We start from the raw sequence: 22,041 nt of genomic DNA on the forward strand, positions 1-22,041 counted from the left end.
CAGTAATAGTGACAAATTGGTTTGGCCGGACTATTCAAATGAAAGTAAATAGAATGGTTACTAATGAACTTAAATTCGATATACCTATAGTCGAAAAAATATTCTTGATAAAGACATATTTACATTGCGTCGATTTTATGAAATGAAATGAATCAAATATCAATGTTATAAAAATGAAAACGCGGTAATAAAGTCCGTTCCGACTTCAGACTTTTTAGGTTATAGTTTGTCAAAGGACTGTCTCATTTCAAACATTAGACAGGGAGAATCATGCTATCTTTGTCTTACACTAGTACTTTAGCACCCAAAAGAAAAGGATGAGTATAGTTTTGTTGTTGTTCTTATTTACTGACAACATTTGCTTTACCAACTATAAATAGGCGGATTAAAAATCGCGACATGTACGCAATATGTATAAAAATTTACCTTAAAAACACGATTTCGTCTAGTTTTTTTTTTCAATAATTTAAAGTTATCTAAATTGTCTATGGTATCTTTAGACATCACACTGCGTGTCAATGTACAGTGCAACCGTTTAGGAATGCAATGCGTAAATACTGACTCATGGATTCCAACTATTGCGGCTGTTACTAATTGTGTCAGTACTTCGACTTCGGGCCTTATAAGTCCTCGTTTGTGTATGGAGTCCCTTTCTCTGAGAACCTGCGAACGTCAAATTAAACTTGCCTCTGCTCTTGCGTATTTGGAATTTAACGACAGACGATTTGTCGATGTTCGTGGTAAAGCCTGACCAAGAATTGATCACGCGCCATATTGCGGAATTTCACTGGAACTAATTTTTTAATGCAATAAAAACTATGAAAACGGATTATACTTACCTATCGCGTATATTGAATTTATTATACATCCCGACGTATATATACGCGATAAAGCTACGCCGGCTCTAACCCTACACCTCTGCCCCGAGAAGATTTAAATCCCCCCTCAATTAGAGGAGGGTATCCCAATATGGGACCGTCAACAAACTCGGCGGGACACATCTTTTCAAAGCAATGCATATCTTATAATTAACATGCAGTGCTTTTCTTTATAGAAGATTCGTGTGACTAACAAAATTATATTGTGCATCGTGCCGAGGTTTCATGCGAACTCACGTGGTCATTCGCGAGGATTACTTGATTTAGAGTATTGTCTTGTTCATATCATTTGTTTGTATACTCACCTTAGACCGGAAAACTCAATGCATGCTGGAAACACGTGAGATACAGTGACCACGCAACTATGTAGTAAGAAAGCTGCAATCTGGGTTAGGCAGGTTTATGTTGGTGTGCTGATTTCTAAGGAAGGCAAGCGACTTGGGATCTGGTTATTTGACACCGGCTGAAACGGAAGATGTAGTAAGCGGAGAAAATGAATTCTAGAAATACCTAACTTCAAGTTAATTTTATAGAGTGCAATGTATGAGTAAATTTACCTAATTACTCGTTTAATTACTTACTTTTCTTTAAAACGAACGCCAAAACTATGTGCCATCTTTAAGAGTACATAAAAGTTTGGTTTAAATTTTGTTGCCCGTGCCCTAAGAAATTAATTTTCACATCACCAATTCGAAAAAGGGCTTTTTCTTTCCCTGCTAGGAGGGATCAAAGTGGCACTTTTCTTCCCTGCTAGGAGAGATCAAAGTAATACTTTTCTGTTCTGGGACACTATTTTAAAATTTTTTTTTCACATTATTTTTTTAGCTTAAATAATAGTTTTAAACATTATAATTACCTCATAGGTGATGTGAAAAGCAATATGTGTCACATGGTAGTAAAATTATTTCCATCTTGGGCGTAACACACTTGAATCCCTCACTACGCTCAGGATTCTACTTTAGAACCCCTCGCTACTTTCGGGATTCTATTATAGAATCCTTCGCTTCGTTTAGGATTCAAATGTACGCCCTCGCCGTAAATATGTCATTTTGTTCCCTTGTGACACAATCTACTATTTCAAACATTACGTAAATTTTCAGTGACATAGTTTTGGTTTTTCATTCGACATTACCTACATACAAGCAAGTATATCGCACCGACTCTCGCGGCGTTCTTAAAACAACTAACACTCCCTTTATCACATAATCTCGATCATTATATTAAAACAACACATTATAAAACGACAATAAAGTCCGTTAACCCCTAATAAAAAACTTACATTACCGATATAGGAGGGGATGCCGAAAATAGTAGTAGGGGGGATCGCTCGCGCAGTCTTCCCGACGCATGCGTGCTGTCAACTGCGTTCGTGTCACGTTCTTGATGTAGTATACCGTGTGTGCATTGTGCGCGTTCAAGTGCCGTGTGATGTGATTGAACTATTGACAGTTATATTGTCATTCATTGAGGAACCGTAATTCGGGCGGTTTGCGTTGTGTGTGAACTATTTCGTGAGTTGCGTTTATCATTAGGGGTCTGTTAACAATTGATTAAATTGGATCGTATTTTCATTTATTGGTCTATCCTGTAACTGATTGTTAAATTTGACTAATGTTTCTTATTAGGCTTTAGTTTCGATATCTACTTTCGATTTTACTCGGTGTTGGGTTTTTGATTGCACATTTATATGCTAACTGAGATGTCATTCACCATTATTGGTTACTACTATTTTCAGTGAGTTTTATTTTAACCTATGGTTTTAACTAGTGAATTAGAGCAAGGAATACTGAGATGATTCTTTGCATCGAACTGAGGTTTTAGTGTTAAGGCCGTTCCATCGGTTTGCCACTGTCTTTGTCACATTTCGCAAGAAAGAACGGGAAGGAACATACGCGCCAAGTGTCAATTTTGATCGAATTTTGTCGGTTTTTATTTATTTTAAAAACGTTACCTTACAATATCGAAATTCTAAAGCTATGAAATTACTATTTATGTTAAGATTGTTTTTTCTTCTTTTTTTGTTTATAGTATCACATAATAAATAACCGAGTAAAGTAGGATTAAAAGTCCGAGGTAGAGGTTACTTTGGGAATTAATTGTATCGAGCGAAGTGTCATAATTCGTGTATCGGAAGCTATGTTGTTAAAGATAATATAGTCAAGAACTACATATATTTTTTCCACGTCTACGAATATCAACGCCTCTTAGGAAAACATGAACATATAAGGAGATTTTTCGCCTTCTGGCTCAGGGAACCGCCTTAATAAAGAACTATGTATCGATGAACTATTGGTTGAACTATTGGTTGTACCTTATGTTAACCTCAAGTGTTTCGTGTTGAACTTTGTTGTATGGTTTATGTTGAACATGTTGTGTGGGACGAACGGCGCAGTCGCCGCTATGGATCGCGCATACATGTCGCTGCGCGTACGCAAGCCGCAAACCAAAACTACGGTGCGTATGTATATTACATGTTAGCTTTAAGTTAGCTATTGCATGTGTCCTCGTCTGCGTATAAGTTACCTTTCTCCCTTAGTACCTTGTGTAATGTGGCAAATGTCCACTTTCCGTGTTTAGTCAAAGTCAATATAATCTTTATTCAAATAGGCCTAGCAACAAGCACTTTTAAATTGTCAAGTTTTAAATATTACCTTAATCTAAATATCAGAGCAATTTATTGATGCAGTTATTATTATTCTTAAAAACATTGAATTATTATAGATATGTCAAACTTAATAATAAGAATTCACAAAAAGATCGTCAAACACCAAAATTGTATAAAAAATACTAGTCTAGAAACTTTCTAGAATAAAAATCTAAATGTCAAAAAATACAGATTACCTAATATATAGGTAGGTATTCATTGAATTATCAATTTCATCATTATTAACACAATAATAAATAATTAATTATTTTCAATCACAATCCCACGGTGTTTCATCATTCATGTAGTCTTGTGTGCTACAATAGGCTTTAGAGATAAGTTTACGTTTTACATATTTTTTAAATTTATTAACAGATTCAGTGATGATATTTGGAAGTTTATTATAAAATCTTACACAGTTACCCATGAATGATTTTTTAATTTTATGGAGCCGAGTGAAGGTTACTGCAAGCTTATGCTTATTTCTAGTATTAATGTTATGTGTTTAGCAGTAACGATTTGGTTTACTGCTACATAAACGCATATTGCTTGTGTCGGCGCAACCTAACATGTATATATAAGCAGACATTTAGAGAATATACGTTCTTATACTATCACGCTTATGGCGTTTCACTACCTACTCCCATCACCTGCTCGAAACAATATAACAAGATCAATCTTGTTATTTGACTTGTTGCTTTTATTCTTAAGGCCGTTCCGTCGGTTTGCCGTTGTCTCTGTCACATTTCGCAAGAAAGAACGGGAAAGATCATGCGCGCCAAGTGTCAATTTTGATCGAATTTTGTCGATTTTTATTTATTTTAAAAACGTTACCTTACAATATCGAAATTCGAAAGCTAAGAAATGATTATTTAAGTTAAGATTATTTTTTTCTTCTTTTTTTATTTATAGTATCACATAATAAATAACCGAGTAAAGTTGGATTAAAAGTCCGAGTTAGAGGTTACTTTGGGAATTAATTGTTTCGAGCGAAGTGTCATAATTCGTGTATCGGAAGCTATGATATTAAAGATAATATAGTCAAAAACTACATATATTTTTTCCACGTCTACGAATATCAACGCCTCTTAGAAAAACAGGATCATATAAGGAGATTTTTCGCCTTCTGGTTTAGGGAACCGCCTTACTTTGAACAACCATTTCATCCCCATAGGCTTGGGATGGTGTAATTACCCCCTGCGTTTGGTCTCCCCTGAAGCTTGGAGCTTTAGTAGCTCCTATGTCGCTCTTATAAGTGCAAAATAACCTTAAAGGACTTTTCACATCGGTGATTTGGACTAGTTTTTTCTACATATAAGTAAATCGCTGTTTAAAAGAAATGTAACCAGAACCAGACATAAGCAGTTAATTGCAGTTTTTTGAAACAAAACAACACACAGTAATTTTAAAATGAGTATAGGTACATATATTGTTATCTTTATTTTTAATTACTTAAGATATGTATATTTTTTCGGATATTTTAACCTGATAACCTTTCCGACGTGAATTGTCGATAATACTAATATATACTACATGTCCTTCGGATATTACGTTTTAATAACTTGTAATATCGATATGTACAACAGTAAAATAATAAATAAAAAGAACTTGTAATATTCTTGAAGGGGAATGTTTAGTTTACTGGTCATACTGATGAAGTCATCTGTATGACACTAACCCACCATCAAAGAGGATATAATTAGATAGAGCGGTACTGTCATAGTAGATTTTGTAACCACAGTAAATTCACTGCCATCTATCGACACACTTTAAAACTAAAAATGAAGTTTTATAAAAATACGATAAGATGTATGTAAATATGGATAAATGTTTTTTTTTATTTGCATTAATTATTTTTATGATTTTGACCCATGTTCTTTCACTGATATGCGTTAAAATTGTTAAATAACAGACGAAACCGTCAACGCCATCTATACGACAGTAGGCCAAAGCTAGTAGCGCCCTCTGATCGAGAATCAAATTTTGTTGATTTTCGAGGTGACTCACCCGTTGACCACGAACGCTGTAAAGGGTTCGAAACGTCGGGATGTATTATAAATTCAATATACGCGATATAATCCGTTTTCATAGTTTTATTTCATGAGTAACTATCGCGGTAACCGAAGGCAATATTAAAGTAAACTGTATTCAAAAGGTTGATCAAATGCCGCAATGTAACGAAAATTGCATGCAAGTTCTTGCTAGTCTAAACCTCGCTTAAGGAAAATAGCAAATATTTATAAATCTGCAAGTTTTCGCGGCAACCTTTGGTGATTGCATTAAGTTAAGGTATACGAAACGTCAGTTTAACAGTATGGACAATGGTCGTCGCCCAACCCGAGCCGAGCCGAGTGACGTCTGTTCCGCTCTTATTGCATAGACATAAACCTTTTTTCTATCGGCTTTTGCCGATTCCCTGTTGATCTGATAGGTTTGGGGAGACCCTTTATTTCTTTATTTATTAAAAAAAAAACACTTAGGACTAGGTATACAATATTTTCGCCAAACTGAAGACTGTTTGTTGGCGAATAGTGCGCTCTCACTTTTATAAAAAAAAGTAAATGTAAAAAAAGTTAATGTTATTGAAAATTGTCAAAACGTTGACAACATTCTAATGCAGTGAAAACATTAAACCGACGACCCGATTCGCTCTTGACCGCCTTTATTTTGCAACAATTTGACCTTAGCTTTTTAATTAATTAAAATTTCTAATAAATAAATTAAATACTGGTTTGATTAGCATTCAAGTAACGAATTCCAGTATGACTAAGTAAGGTAAGTATGTGGAATGCTAAATCGTAGATGGTTGAACAAACTTAATGATTCTAATTTAAGAAAAGAGACTTTGTTTTGCTTAGTTTTGCTGACTGTACCTAATAAATTACATAGTAATCGATAAATTATATGTTATAAGTGTACACAAACAAATAATTTATACAATTGATCGGATTGGCATTAAAATAATAGGATTATGATAAATTGGCATTTCAAAGTTTCCTAAACATATAACCAAAATGATTACACTTTATCTAAAGAAGGATTTTTTATATTAGTCGTCATAAAATAATATGTATAGCATATATTTAAAGAAAATACCATTACAATCTGAACGTTCTAAACGCTGTGTATTCATTTTGAATTGATTTGCTTTGGTTTTGCTTGATATTTTACAGTTAGTGTTTTCCTTGTCTTGGTGTGGCGAAGTTTTGTGTTTCACTCGGTGGCAAAATTCACTCACAACACTCAAGATTCCATTGTCTGAAACATTGTCCCAATTTGATAATGAATAATATCATTTATTTTTTTGAGAAAATCTTAAAAAAAAAAAAAAAATTAGTTACATGTAAAAAATCCGCAACGCAGGCTTCGTCAGGTGGCTACAAATGCAAATCAGCAACATGCTTCGTGCAATTTTATAAAAACTACGTTAAGGTAGAATCAACTTAAAGTACTCCGATATCTCTATGAAGTGACACTGTTCATAACTAGCTGCCAGCTCATGACTAGGTTAACATGAACACGCAACGTTCCTGGAACAGTTAAATCTAATAATGAATTCAGTTTTTAGATTTGTTTACATTCCGTTGTTTGCAAGGTCAAAAAACAAGGCAATATGTGCATCGTCCAATGTCATATTTATTCAATTGAGCAGATGCCGGTTGGACTCCCCCACGTCTGATTTAGCACAAATATATCATGTTTATTACGACTAGGTAGAACATTGTCTTCTATGGATGGTATAGAAAAAGTGACCAGCATTCAGCTGTAAATAATAGTTCCAAATCTCTCCGGTGGCGCTAGGTAGGCTCTGAGATCAAAGAGTATTGTAATATATAGGAGACTCTATGACATGAACCATAGAGGTATAATAATGTAGAGATGAAATGGGGGAGGGGCAGCATATAACCCAACCAAATTACGTAGGTTGTTTCTGGTATAACATTTAAAACTTTCGCGGTTTGAACACATATTAAATCACATTTAGAACGGGTCTATCGCGAATTTATTTTGTTACCTTTATTTACCGACGTTTCGACACAGGTTTCACTGGACGTGGTCGCGGCGAACTGACGCTTTTTTTGCTGGGACGTCAGTTAGCCGCGACCACGACCAGTGAAATCTGTGTCGAAACGTCGGTAAATAAAGGTAACAAAATAAATTCGCGATAGACCCGTTCTAAATGTGTTTCTGGTATGTTTTCAGGAATGTTAAAACGTATTTTTAATTGTGTCGCATTGCGTATGTTCTGTCCCTCACGATCGCACGGGTGCACATCTATATAAAATACTAGGTGTATGGTCTAAGTACTTCAGTGTATGGTGGCGCCGCCTATTTACTGTTTTTTACGGTCACTTTTTGAGACATGAAGATTCATTTCCTTACCTCTACCTTCCATAATTGTCTTCCTTATTCGTTTGTAAATGTCAACATTTGTGACGTCACGAATGTCACGATCCCATAGATATAGTTTTGACACTACGTTTTACGTTTACAAAAACGTTTGTGTATGGTTTTCAACAGTTTTCATATAAAATGCGGCATAAAAATGCGTTTGCGCAAATTCTCCGTAGTTTTTGTAGAAAGTTTTTTATTTTAAGACTGTTAAGTTCATATAGCTAATTTATTTATATTAAAATGGTATTTATTCTACTGGATCATCGCAATAAACGCAAACGATTGCAAATAACAAGACAAAACATTTTCTGCATACATAATATTCGAAAATTACCTACCTATCCATATTGCTTCCTTCGTTTAAATTGTGGCAATTTGTACGATAAGTCACTCTGAACAATGGAATTGCTTCAAATGTCATGCCGATCTAAATTGCATAATATTATCGTTAAAACAAAGTCATTTGTAAATTGCAATGTAACGGAAAAGAAAACCACAATGGTATCAGTGGTTACAAATCACGGTTGAATATCTAGAAAATAAACAGAGAAAGGATAATCATTGTTTGTATTATTGTCTGTGGTATTCTTTTTTTTAATAGCCTACATTGCATAGATATAGTATATACAAATGGAAAAGGCCTATGTCTAACTCCTCTGATTTCCGCCAGTCGTGCATGGTACACCTACTCTAAAATCTGAAAATAGAATCAAGTTTACATGGGTATATTAGATCTCGTATGATATTTAATTTAATTTAAGGCTAAGTTACAAATCTTTAACAAGAGCACAGTTTACAGTTTTTATAGTCTGGCAAACCAAATTTGTCAGTAAAATAGGAGAAAAAAAAAACTACACAACCCATTTTTTGGGTGCTAGTACTAGCGTAAGACAAAAGACAGTATGATTTTCTCTGTCTATGTTTGAAATGAGACAGTCCCTGGCCGAACTATACTGTCTAAAGAAATCGGAGAGCGATAAAGCATTTCCTGTCAGTTATCTGTTCCGCCCAAAAACCATGGCCATAGACAAAAAGGATTACCTAAATCAACAACGAAACTTGTTTCTTACACGTGAAAACGTAACTTTATGTAGGTAATTTATAGCGAATTTTACTTGACACAAACCAGAAGACACTACATAGTATTTTTCCCGCGCAATTTTATCTGTCCGACTCGAACAGAGAGTCGTTAATTTTTTATTAGTTGTTATGGTGGGAGTTCGTGCTTTTTTAGCGGTTAGTAAATAAACAGTGGTGGCAAAAACACCGGGCTGTTTAGTTTTAAATCGTTTTTAAAACGCATTCAACGCAATGGAAAACGCAATACTTGATGTTACAGACAGTGTGTAAACAATCCTACTAGTTTATGGAGAAGTTGTCTTTTTTGAAACTGGTATTTACGGTTATAACCTATTCTTCCGAAGTAGGTTAAAGGCTGATACGAGAGTCAATTATGAAAGAAAGTTTTTAAATCAAGTTTTAGGAGTTTTCGGTAAATAACAATGTTTTACGTTAAAACTATACTCGTACTAGATAAACATTTATATCCTGGTCAACCAACATCCGCTACTACGGCTACAAATTAAAAAAAAGTATGAAGGTGGCTGACGGAAGCTCAGAAGTCCAAACTCGGGGTTTGTCAGAGAGGTATGGAGCGCAGCATATTAGGTGTGAAACTCGGGGATCGAATCCGGAACACCACGCTGCGCTCTAAAACCCAAATAATAGATGTAGCTCGGAAAGCGGACAAGTTAAAGTGGGACTGGGCTGGTCATGTCTGCCGCATGCCGAATGACTTGTGGGCCAAAATAACCACAGAGTGGGTGCCCCATGAGTCAAACCGGGGATCCGGCAGACCTCGTCGGCGATGGCGGAATAACTTAGACTCCTTTTTGAGCGACTGTCCAGATGTAGCTCAAAACCGGGAGGAGTGGAAGAAGAGGGGGGGAGGCCTTTGCCCAGCAGTGGGACACAATAGGCTCGTAATAATAAATAATGATGGTTCATCCTTTCGCGCCATTTCTAGTGACCTAAATAAATTGTTCTGCTTATCAAAATGTTACTGTGTGCTTATTACTGTCTAGAATATTTTAAAATGTGATTTATCATACCCTCGCTCAATCATCTCATGTTTGTACTACAGTAAAAATAACATTCACGTCACTGTTGCGTACTAAAAATGATCGTGAACTTGTTTGAGGTTAGGTACCAAAAGAAGATTAGATATTCTATGTTGGGTTGTGTTAATGCCATTTGGTGTGTGGTGGTTAGATCTTACCACTGAATTAGCTTTACCTCATTATGGACCTAAATAATACGGCGTACAAAGTATTAATACGGGTGCATTATATGAAAAAGTCAAGGCAATACGTAAGCGGATATATTTTATTTATTAAGTTAAATTAAATCGCTTATATTTATATATATACATCTTTACTTGGAAATAATTGTAGTGTATAACTAGCCTTATGAACCGATTTTGCATGTACAACCAGCCTTAAAGTTTGTAGTCTATGATTGTTCATTATTTTAGTATGTGGGTATTTTTGCACTTTGTAATTTTTCCTCAGTCACCCGTTGACCACGAACGCTGTAAAGAGTTCGAAACGTCGGGATGTATTATAAATTCAATATACGCGATATAATCCGTTTTCATCGTTTTATTTCATAAGTAACTATCGCGGTAACCGAAGACAATATTAAATTAAATTTATTTAAGACCAACAAAGGATCAATTTGGTTAGTAACACATTTTAATCTTACAACTAATGTTAGTAGGTACACATTATACATTTAAAAAATGCAGCTGTTGCGAAAAAACTCGGTTGGAATTAAATATATGGTTTGTCAAAGGACTGTCTCATTTTAAACATAGACAGAGAAAATCATACTATCTTTGTCTTACACTAGTACTAGCACCCAAAAGAAAAGGATAAATAGTTTTTTTTGTTCTTCTTTACTGACTATTTGGTTACCTCTCCTGTAATAACATTCACGGACTCCATAAAATTAGCTTTTTATTCGACCATGACTTCGAAAATAAACGTTGCCGAGACTTGCGCGTCTGTAGCAACCAGTTCGCGGCTTGAAAATCGAATGTTTTCTTTTATTAAAGCAAGTTTGCTTAAATACGGGCTAAGGGCTAAGGTTGTAAGGCCATACTGCCTTGAACTATCGTTACAAATAATGCATGGGTATCGTATCTGTGGCAGTCAGGTGTGCACCACCTGCCGTACCGTCACGGCAGGTGATCACCCCTGCTTTTGGCAGTTCGCCTTGCTACCCTTGGTCTCGCCTCGATAGTCTGCGATTCGAAATTTAAATTGTCGGGTGCATAAAGGTCTGTTCACAGTTAAGAGATAGCTATAGACGCTAGGAAATGCATTAGTCCTAGAGTACAGTAAAGCTAAATCTAAAACCTCAGTTGAAATGTTCATGAGAGCTGTTTTAACATACAGCCGTACGTAATCACGTTATTTTAATATATAGTGAATTTCTGTATAAAATCCTGCCAGTCATTAATATCACTAAAAAAGTAAAATATTTACATACGTATGTAGGGACCTCGCACAATGTTTTGATATTAGCGGGCTAAGTGTGGAAACCGAGAGGCGTATTCTGATTTGTAATAACAGGTTATCTAGGTTTGTTATGGATATGATCAGTCAGTGCCAAAAGTGGTGGTTATCGACCAAAACAGACTGATCGTAACCATAACTAATCTAGATTGATTATGGATATATTGCTATACAAAAAAAATAAAATACTAAAGCCACATCATCAAAAAAAAATTACAAGCCAAAATTCGCTGGGGGCAGTTTCACTTAGCTTATCCTGGCATGGCCTTTATAACCTGTTAAGAATACGCCTTCACACATAACAATACCTTCTTTTTAGGGTTCCGTACCCAAAGGGTAAAAACGGGACCCTATTACTAAGACTCCTCTGTCCGTCTGTCTGTCACCAGGCTGTATCTCATGAACCGTGGTAGCTAGACAGTTGAAATTTTCACAAATGATGTATTTCTGTTGCCGCTATGAAAACAAATACTAAAAAGTACGGAACCCTCGGTGAGCGAGTCCGACTCGCACTTGGTCGGTTTTTTTTTAACCTACCTTTTTCTAACGACACGATTGGCTGACCATATTGTACGTTACACAACGTATAGGAAGCTTGAATCGAGCTAGAAAGCTCCAAGCCCGTCCCATTCACGCTCCGGCAAAGGTCCGTTAACCTCATTGTTACTTGGTTAACTTTGTAACGTTTATGGTCCCTCTACACGATGGGCCATCATACTGGCTCACTAAGATAAATAAATAAAAAATAAATAAATATTATAGGACATTCTTACACAGATTGACTAAGTCCCACGGTAAGCCCAAGGAGGCTTGTGTTATGGGTACTCAGACAACGATATATATAATATATAAATACTTAAATGCATAGAACACACCCATGACTCAGGAACAAATATCTATGCTCATCACACAAATAAATGCCCTTACCGGGATTCGAACCCAGGACCATCGGCTTCACAGGCAGGGTCACTACCCACTAGGCCAGACCGGTCGTCTAACCGGCCGGATGGGCCAGCGAGAGAGGGTAGTGGTGTCTGATGAATTATGACGCGGCGGGATGGCGATGGGATGGCCACGGTGTCGGTTATTCGTCCGCACATCAAAAGGGCCCTCCACATTCGTGCGCGCATCGCGGCGCGAAGCCGCGAACGCGAGTGTGGTTTAATTCGCTAATCAGCGAAATCGACTCCACACTCGCGTTCGCGGCTTCGCGCCGCGTAGTCTGGAGCGGGCTATAGGTAGTGGGCCAGCGATGGTGCGTACGCGTACGCATCTACACGTGGCCCATCCCATAGTGCGTGCTCTCAACCATCGCATGGCCATCGTGCTGGTCCAGCGCTGGGCTATCGTGTAGAGGAGCTATTAGACCTTATGTGAGCGTTGCTGAGTATCACTGATACAATTAACTGTCCATTTGTAAACCTTTTTACAAAGAGATAAGGATTATGTATGTTAAGTTAGTAGCTGGACTAGCCAGACATTATATTCCAGGGTGATTCATGATCATGACTAGGTATATGCGTTATGACTTCCTATGAGTGGTAAGAATGTAACGACTGCAATGTGTCTGTGAATAACACAATAGGTTGTCAAAGGTGTAAGGTCAAGTAATGCACTTTAGTTTATACTAGCTCCTTCCTCGGCTAGCTGCTGCCTGGGATGATGATGATGATATAAACTTATGCCCTTCCTCGGGCCTTAAACTATTTTTTTTCTTTCACTCATAAATTTTCTTCCACTCATTTTTTTTTCTTTTACTCATAAATTTCGGTATTTCGCCATCGCCTACCTATGATGCCACCCGGTCGGTGATAAGGTAAAAAGCATGACACTATTTTCTCTTTCCTCTTTTATAGGAATCGCAATAAGACTATCGTTCTCTATCGAAGAGTGTCAGGCCCTTGTACCTAACTAGTGCCACAGTATTGTCAGCTTTATCGCCTGAGAAAAAATTCGGTTACAGAAATTATCTATATTTTAAACGTATAAGGATCGCAGGCGTTATAATAAGTTCTAATATACTATACAAAGTGCTAATGGGAAGTCGTTACGTCCCGTCCATACTAAGCTTTGATCATTGGTAGAATAACGACGTAAGCGCCAAAGTTATACGTATACGCATAGGCTGTTTCGAGATTGAAATGTACGTTTCGTAAGTACGCGCGTCGCTAATGTTAAACCGATTGCGTAAAACTGAACGTTTATATGAGGTGGTTTGATAAAAGTAAATACTGAATGTTGTAGGCAGGCTTTGTGGGATATTTGCACCTAACACTGCACTGTTAGTGATTGAAAATTGAGACATAAGCTCTCCGAAAAATGTCGTGCGGGTGTTTAAAAACACGTGTGTAAAATTAGCTTAATATTTGCACCCTTTCGAGATTTAATTAACTTTAAATTAATTTTTAACAAGCAGAAACGTCTGCGATCGATGCTATTAAGCTTAGAATAAATTTAAAAGTGGAAAAATTACTGCCTTGGGTGAGACTTGAACTCACGGCCTCTGAATAATTAATTAACTTTGATAATAAATTAATACTGTGTCGTATACGGTGGTGTCGTCTCAAGGATTGATAGGGTTCGAAAAGAACACATCCGTGGTAGCCTTGTTATATCTCTCAACCACATTAAAGGTGTTGATAGGATATCCCAAAACGAAGACAAACGTTTTGGGATGGCTCATATAAGATGCCACTTTTTTTAAGACGAGGACAACAAACACTGGCAGGTGTTATGCTCAGTTTTATTGTTTTTTTTTTTTATATTTATTCTGTGGTTGTGGCTACACCGGGGACCAACCAAACCAACAAAGCAACCAAAGAGGATATAATAAGATAGAGCGGTACTGTCATAGTAAATTTTGTAACCACTGTAAATTCACTGCCATCTACTAAGTCCATCTTTTGTACCATATTTTAAGCAAAATAAAGATATTTGATATTTGATCTATCGACACACTTTAAACCTAAAAATGAAGATTTATGAAAATACGTTCAAATTTATTTAAATATGTGTTACGGCAATACCTAAAGTGCATAGAAACCGGCGGCGGCCCGTGACCTTCAGCCCGACCCGCGCCTAGCGACCCGCGCGCTTATCCCCGGCTGCGATGCGCCCCTACCACGAGTACCATGACGTCACACACATGTCATCGCGTCATGCCCCCAGCAGCCAATGAGAGGCGTGCATCAGACATGTCGTGATCGGCAGCCAATAGTGTAGCGGCTCGTCATCCCTGCGCGCACCAATGAAGACAGAGGATGACAACACAATTGGATTTCTCACCGAACAACTTACCTGCCTACTCCTGTTTTAGTTTGCTTATTTTTTATAGATAAAGTTAATTAAGTAAAAATCCAGAATTAATCATTTCAACAACCTGCCATCCACATCAGCGCAAATCCTGGCCAGCAGAGCTATCTACGTATGTCTATACGCGCAGACATAATTTTGATCCATCGATACCGGATATCAACCAGCCTTGGATCCACGGATTGGGTGTGAGAACGCATCGGCAGAGTGCTGAAACGACCAGAGTCATCGGCATCGGTGAAGATCTTCGGTGAGACGAGCCAGCTTACCTATCCTACCTTTCCCTTTTACGCTTGCGTCATACCGTGCTTTTCTCAATTCCAGTGCTTGTGCTTTCGTTGTGACCCTATCGCACGTCGTCGAGTCGACCTTCGCAAAAGTCTGCAAGCAGCCCGCGTCAGCTTCACTGCTAGCTGCCTTGCTGTGCTCGACCGTGGTGGTGATTGCAACTGTGAGTACTTAGCGCCTGCCTTTATTCGATTCGCGAAATGACTGGCAAATATGATTTTGTGTTTCATGCCGCGTTAGGTCCTAATCAAGAAGCGGACTCGGAAACGATAAAACATTTAAACCGTAGACGAGGTTCCGTAAAATGTAGGCTGACTAATTTCAAAAAGTTTGTAAAAACATTTGAGGGTTTAACTTTGTCCGATACCCAACGCACAGAGCTCAATTTACGCATGCAGGGAGCTCAGGGTATTTTCGATGATTTTAGTGAAATTCATAATCAGTTAGAAAGTTTAATTCTCGATAGCGAAATGGACTCACTTTTTGAAACCAGAGAGGTGTTTGAAAGCGAATATTACGCGATTTTAGCTCAAACGCAATGTATGGTGAAATGCTCGGAGAAAGCTAATGAACCTATAGTGCAAGCTTCTAATAATTTGGCGCAAACAGTTCGGCTCCCCGTCATTTCTTTACCTACCTTTGACGGATCTTATGAACACTGGTTACAATTCCGAGACACATTCGCGTCTTTAGTGCACAACTCGCAAGAAATAACCAGCATTCAAAAGTTCCATTATTTAAAATCATCGCTCAAGGGTAATGCGCTTCTTGTTATCGATTCGCTTGAGTTTTCGGCAGATAATTACGCAATTGCTTGGGAATTACTACTGAACCGGTATGACAATAGTAGATTGCTAGTGCACAATCACGTAAAGGCCTTGTTTTCTATACAATCGCTTAACAAAGAATCGCCGGCACTGTTAAGAAAGTTATTAGATACAGTTTTAAAGAATTTACGCGCTTTAAAATTGCTCGGTGAGCCCACAGAAAGTTGGGACACACTAATTATTTATTTAGTCGTCTCTAAATTAGATCCCACCACCGAACGTGAGTGGGAGCAATACAAAAGCACTTTATTACCAGTGTCGAACGAAAACAAAACCGCGCTTAAGGTAGATGATTTGCTAAAATTCATTCGCGACCGCGCTGACATGTTGGAAACATTATTGGTTACGCACAGCCGGTCCAGCTCACATAGCACTTATCCGCAGCATGATGCTAAAAAATCATACACTCATAACGCGCACACGGCTCCAAAGGTTCACTGTAATGTTGTCACCGAAAAGTCCGTGGACAAATCTCACTCCAAACAAACACCTAACAAAAAATTATGCATTATGTGCAACGGTAAACATCCTTTGTACTCGTGTCAAGCATTCATTGATTTAAGTTTGCAAGATAAATTAAAGTTAGTTCGCGATAAATGTTTGTGTGAGAATTGTTTACGAATAGGGCATGCGCCCAGTGAATGCCGATATGGCCCGTGCAGAAAGTGTAACAAAAAACACAATTCCATAATTCACGAGGACGAGAAGGAAGGTGCCAGTGACAAGCGCTCCGTAGCGTTGCTGGCAACAGACAACGCATCAAAGTCGCCCTCCTCCTCGATCTCTGATAATAATATCGCACGCGCACAACACGTATTGCAGGTATCGAACGCACACATAGACGAAGACTTATACGCGCGATTGTCTTCGAGGCGTCCTGTAATATTAGCAACCGCCATTGTCGAAATTCCAGATAGTTACGGTAACTATCATAAAACGCGAGTGATTCTCGATAATGGGAGCGAAGGTTGTCTAATTACCGAAGCGTTGTGTGACAAATTAAATCCGCTATGTATACAGTCCACAGAAGAACTAAACGGTATCATGAATTTAGCTACACATAGTTCGCGAGTATGTGAGATCGAAATAAATTCACTTGTTACCAATTTTAAGGCGCGATTACAATGTCGAGTTTTACCGAAGTTAACCTCGTCATTGCCTACGTTTCCGAGTAAACGTAATCAATTCCGCATTCCAGACAACGTACGTCTGGCAGATCCTAGCTTTCATGAAAGTCAACCTGTTGAGGTCCTTATAGGAGCTGACATATTCTGGGAGCTCCTCGTAGGGATAGTTGAGATAAGGCGCTTAACGAACGGATCATTTTTAATAAATACCCAGTTAGGATGGATCGTTTCTGGACCTGTCTCCTCTAATACGCGCAATACAAAGCCTATTAATTGTAATTTTATGCAATCTCTTGACGCGACCTCATTAGATAATCAATTACGTAGGTTTTGGGAAATAGAGGAGGTGCAGGTAAATAACAAATCGCACGATTCGCGCAGCGAAGAGGAAATTGCATGCGAAGACCATTTTGTCAAAACGACCACCCGTCTCGAGGATGGTAGGTTTTGCGTGCAACTTCCTCTCAAAGAATCTCCCGAGTCTCTTGGTGACTCATTCGCGCAAGCGAAAAGACGCTTTATGTCGTTGGAAAAACGCCTCAATCGCGATCCGATATATAAAGGCATGTACAGCGACTTTATAAAAGAATATCTCGCATTAGGTCATATGAAACGAGTATATACCTACGGGACCCCTAATTACTTTCTGGCCCACCATGGAATTTATCGTGCACATGCACAAAAAACACGTCTAAGAGTCGTATACGATGCTAGCGCCCCCACGACCAGTGGCAAATCGCTGAACGACATACAACGCGTAGGCGCGCCTATACAAGGCGATTTGATTGCTATATTGTTAAGATTCCGTGAAAATAGGTTTGTTGCATGCGCTGACATCGAAAAACATTATAGACAAGTCCTAATTGACGAATCTCAACGCGACTTACAACTAATTTTATGGCGCGATAATCCAAGCGACGACCTTGACATATATCAGCTGAGTACCGTTACGTACGGCACGGCGGCCGCTGCCTTCCTCAGTTGCAGGTGTCTAAAACAATTGGCGCTAGAATGTACAGATCCCGAAGTAGCTAGAACTATTAGAGACGATTTTTACGTAGACGATTTTATTTCTGGATCGTCTACGATTCCCGAATTGCTACGAATTTGTGACGAAACCGCGAAAGTTTTAAGTTCTGGTTGCTTCCCATTACGAAAATGGGTATTTAACTTCGATTGTAACGATCAACGTTATAATGACGACACGTCAAAGGAATTATCATTAGGCGAGCACGCGCATAGTAAAACTTTAGGTCTCGGGTGGTACAACAAAAGTGACGAATTGTTCTATCACTCGCGACACGAGCCAAATCCTAAACCTGTCACGAAACGCATAATATTATCCACGGCATCACAGGTTTTCGATCCGCTCGGATTATTAAGTCCAATGATAATTATCGCCAAATGTTTATTACAACGGTTGTTTTTATTAAAGGTAGATTGGGACGCAGCTGTGCCCGATGACGTCACGCAAGCCTGGCACCGCTTCGTAAGCAACCTGGCTATTTTACCTAACATTCGCATACCACGTCATGTTATGTGCAATGATCCTATATGTATAGATTTGCATATATTTTCAGATGCAAGCCAATTAGCTTATGGCACTTGCGCCTATTTGCGAACGATTGATAATAAATCAGCTGTTACCGTCCGGTTGCTATGCTCGAAAAGTAAAGTGGCCCCAATTTCGCCTCCTTTGAGTACGCCTCGACTGGAGCTGTCCGCGTGCTTATTGGGCGCTAAATTATATAATAAAATAAAGGGATCGTTCCGCGCGAAATTCAACCGAGTAATATTTCATACCGATTCAACTATCGCACTAAGTTGGCTCCGAATGCAGCCTAATTTACTAAAACCTTTCGTTCAAAATAGGGTTGCAGAAATCCACGAACTAACGAAAGAACATTCGTGGCATCATGTTAGCGGCAAGTGCAACCCGGCCGATTTGGTTTCTAGGGGAGTACAGTTGGACGCACTTCGCTCATCCAGTCTCTGGTGGAGCGGCCCTGACTTCCTTCATGACATTAATTATAATGCTCAGACTGTAGATCCGTCATTGTTGCCAGACGAGTCCCAGATACCCGAACGTAAAACGAATCCGATGACTAGTCTGGTATGCAACGACAATAACAATAATAAACTATTTACATTCGACAGGTTTTCTCAGTTCAACCGAATGCAGCGCGCAGCCGCGTACGTAATTCGCTTCATTCATAACTCGCGCAATAAGGATGCACGTCGAACCGGCGCGCTCACTGTAGATGAACTGAGGGAATCTGAGATATTACTCTCGCGCTTATCGCAATTGGAGTCATTATCGGATGTTCACAACGCATTGACAAAGAACAAATGTATCGCAAAGGGTTTCTTAGCCAAATTAAATTTGTTCATTGACAATAGTAACCTAATTAGAGTCGGAGGACGGCTTACCAATTCTTCTAGGTTTGATTACGATAAAAAACACCCGATATTACTTTCTAGTAAGCATCATTTTACTATTTTGTTGTTCCGATTTGAACATAAAAGATTATTGCACGCGGGACCGCAGCATATATTATTCTCGCTTCGCGAGGCCTGGTGGCCCGTAAGCGGTAGGAATCTTGCTAGGAAAGTGGTTCACAGCTGCGTTGTTTGCGTTCGTTTTAAGGGTAAAACGTTAACTCCTATTATGGGTAATTTACCTTCTGAGCGATTAGAACCAGGGTTCGCGTTTGTCAATTGCGCTGTGGACTATGGAGGTCCATTCTACATTTTAAACCGCAAGGGTCGGGGAGCCACAACTGTCAAGGCGTATTTATGTATATTTATATGCTTTGCTACGCGCGCAGTTCACTTAGAGTTGGTTACCGATCTCTCTTCAGATGCTTACCTACTGGCGTTGAAAAGGTTCATTTCGCGTCGTGGTAAACCTTCAAAAATATTTTCGGACAACGGACGGAACTTTGTAGGTCTTATGAATGATTTTTCAAAGTTTTTAAAATCATGTTCGAGCGAAATAAAAGAGTACGCAATCTCACAAAAAATTGAATTTATTATGACGCCTCCTTATGCTAGTCATTTTGCCGGTCTGGTCGAGGCTGGTGTTAAGAGTTGCAAGCATCACTTGCGACGTGTGATAGGCGATGTCAAGCTAACTTACGGGCACTTTAGCACTATTTTGACGGAATGCGAAGCCATTCTGAATTCCAGGCCTTTGAGTCCTTTGTCCTCAGACCCGCAAGACTACACCCCTTTAACCCCTGCTCATTTCCTTGCTGGACGTCCGCTGACAGCCCCTGCGTGCGCTGACCTCAACGACGCTCCCGTGCACCGTCTGTCACGATACCAGCGAGTGGAACAAATGCGACAACATTTCTGGGCCAGGTGGTCGAAGGAGTTCATATCCGAGCTGCAGGTCAGGACAAAGTGGACGCAAAATTTGGACGACCTAAAGGTGGATACCCTCGTCCTAATCAAGGAGGACCATGCTCCGCCCCTCAAATGGAGCTTAGGGCGAATCACCAAGACTTACCCGGGCAAAGACGGCGTCTCCCGAGTAGCCGATATCCGCACATCCCGCGGCACTGTACGCCGAGCTTTTTCGAAAATCTGCCCGCTACCTACGCATGATGATGACTAACTTCACCGTCTCATCTTCACATTGGAAGTGCACTCTTCCAAGGCCGGGAGCTTATGTTACGGCAATACCTAAAGTGCATAGAAACCGGCGGCGGCCCGTGACCTTCAGCCCGACCCGCGCCTAGCGACCCGCGCGCTTATCCCCGGCTGCGATGCGCCCCTACCACGAGTACCATGACGTCACACACATGTCATCGCGTCATGCCCCCAGCAGCCAATGAGAGGCGTGCATCAGACATGTCGTGATCGGCAGCCAATAGTGTAGCGGCTCGTCATCCCTGCGCGCACCAATGAAGACAGAGGATGACAACACAATTGGATTTCTCACCGAACAACTTACCTGCCTACTCCTGTTTTAGTTTGCTTATTTTTTATAGATAAAGTTAATTAAGTAAAAATCCAGAATTAATCATTTCAACAACCTGCCATCCACATCAGCGCAAATCCTGGCCAGCAGAGCTATCTACGTATGATGATGAAATGATATTTTTATTTGCATTAATTATTTTTATATGATTTTAAGCCATGTTCTTCAACGGATATGCGTCAAAATTATAAATAATAAACGAAACCGTCAACGTACTCTATACGAGAGTAGGCCAAAACTAGTGGCGCGTATTTTCAAGTTCGCGTTAGGCCCCTACCTCGAGGTCGAGGCGCCCTCTATAATGGGCTTCTACTTTTAACCTCACTGACAGTTTTTAACCTGATTGGGCTGATTGATGCAACAGACATATGTACACAATCAGCAAAGTTGCATAAGACAAATGACGCAACCTATTATTCCTGTGAACTCAAGTCAAGGTTCTATATTCACGTTTCCACGCAATATAAATTCTAGTTTGTTTGATAATAAGGTCTTAAATCACGATGATTCACGATGATCCCTGTTAATTTGTTCAAACAGCTTAAGTATAATTTTATTGTTCTCATAAATAGTGGTAGTTTGACGCACGACGCATGTACGACCATGTGCTCGGGACCTTCGTTCCTAAGTTGACCTGCGGGGCAATATATAGGTCATGCGGCACAGACTAACTAGAAATATACCTAGGTGCCCTCGATATATCTTAGTCATCTGCATCAAACCTACAATAATTGTGGGCGAGTTTAAAAAAATTCAGTGTAAAGGCAGTCCAGTTTTTTCCACAGTTTATTTTCTGTGCGGAAATTCAAAACATTTCAACATATAAGTGTGTGATTGTTGAGATGAGACTTTACATTTTCAAATAAAAAAACCTGCCAAGTGCGAGTCGGACTCGCGCACCGAGGGTTCCGTACTTTTTAGTATTTGTTGTTATAGCGGCAACAGAAATACATCATCTGTGAAAATTTAAACTGCCTATCTATCACGGTTCATGAGATACAGCCTGG

General features: G+C 39.1%; 2 protein-coding genes across 3 annotated transcripts in view; both read left to right on the forward strand.

The window, feature by feature from the left end:
- LOC134747687 (regulator of G-protein signaling loco) overlaps nucleotides 1–22,041 on the forward strand; it is a 139,141-nt gene that overhangs the window by 40,387 nt on the left and 76,713 nt on the right. The window lies entirely within an intron of this gene.
- LOC134744175 (uncharacterized) lies at nucleotides 14,812–20,979 on the forward strand. The gene is made up of 2 exons (XM_063677926.1): nucleotides 14,812–18,154; nucleotides 18,320–20,979. The coding sequence occupies exons 1-2, from the start codon at nucleotides 15,296–15,298 to the stop codon at nucleotides 20,666–20,668; spliced, it is 5,208 nt and encodes a 1,735-aa protein (XP_063533996.1). The 5' UTR covers nucleotides 14,812–15,295; the 3' UTR covers nucleotides 20,669–20,979.

The sequence above is a fragment of the Cydia strobilella genome, chromosome 1 (genome assembly GCF_947568885.1).
Source record: "Cydia strobilella chromosome 1, ilCydStro3.1, whole genome shotgun sequence".
Classification (NCBI taxonomy): Eukaryota; Metazoa; Arthropoda; class Insecta; order Lepidoptera; family Tortricidae; genus Cydia; species Cydia strobilella.

Coding starts and splice junctions, on each gene's coding strand:
- LOC134744175 (XM_063677926.1), top strand. CDS start 15,296: ATGACTGGCAAATATGATTTTGTGTTTCATGCCGCGTTAGGTCCTAAT. Junction 18,155..18,319: donor CGATTCCCGAATTGCTACGA/ATTTGTGACGAA, acceptor GGGTGGTACAAC/AAAAGTGACGAATTGTTCTA.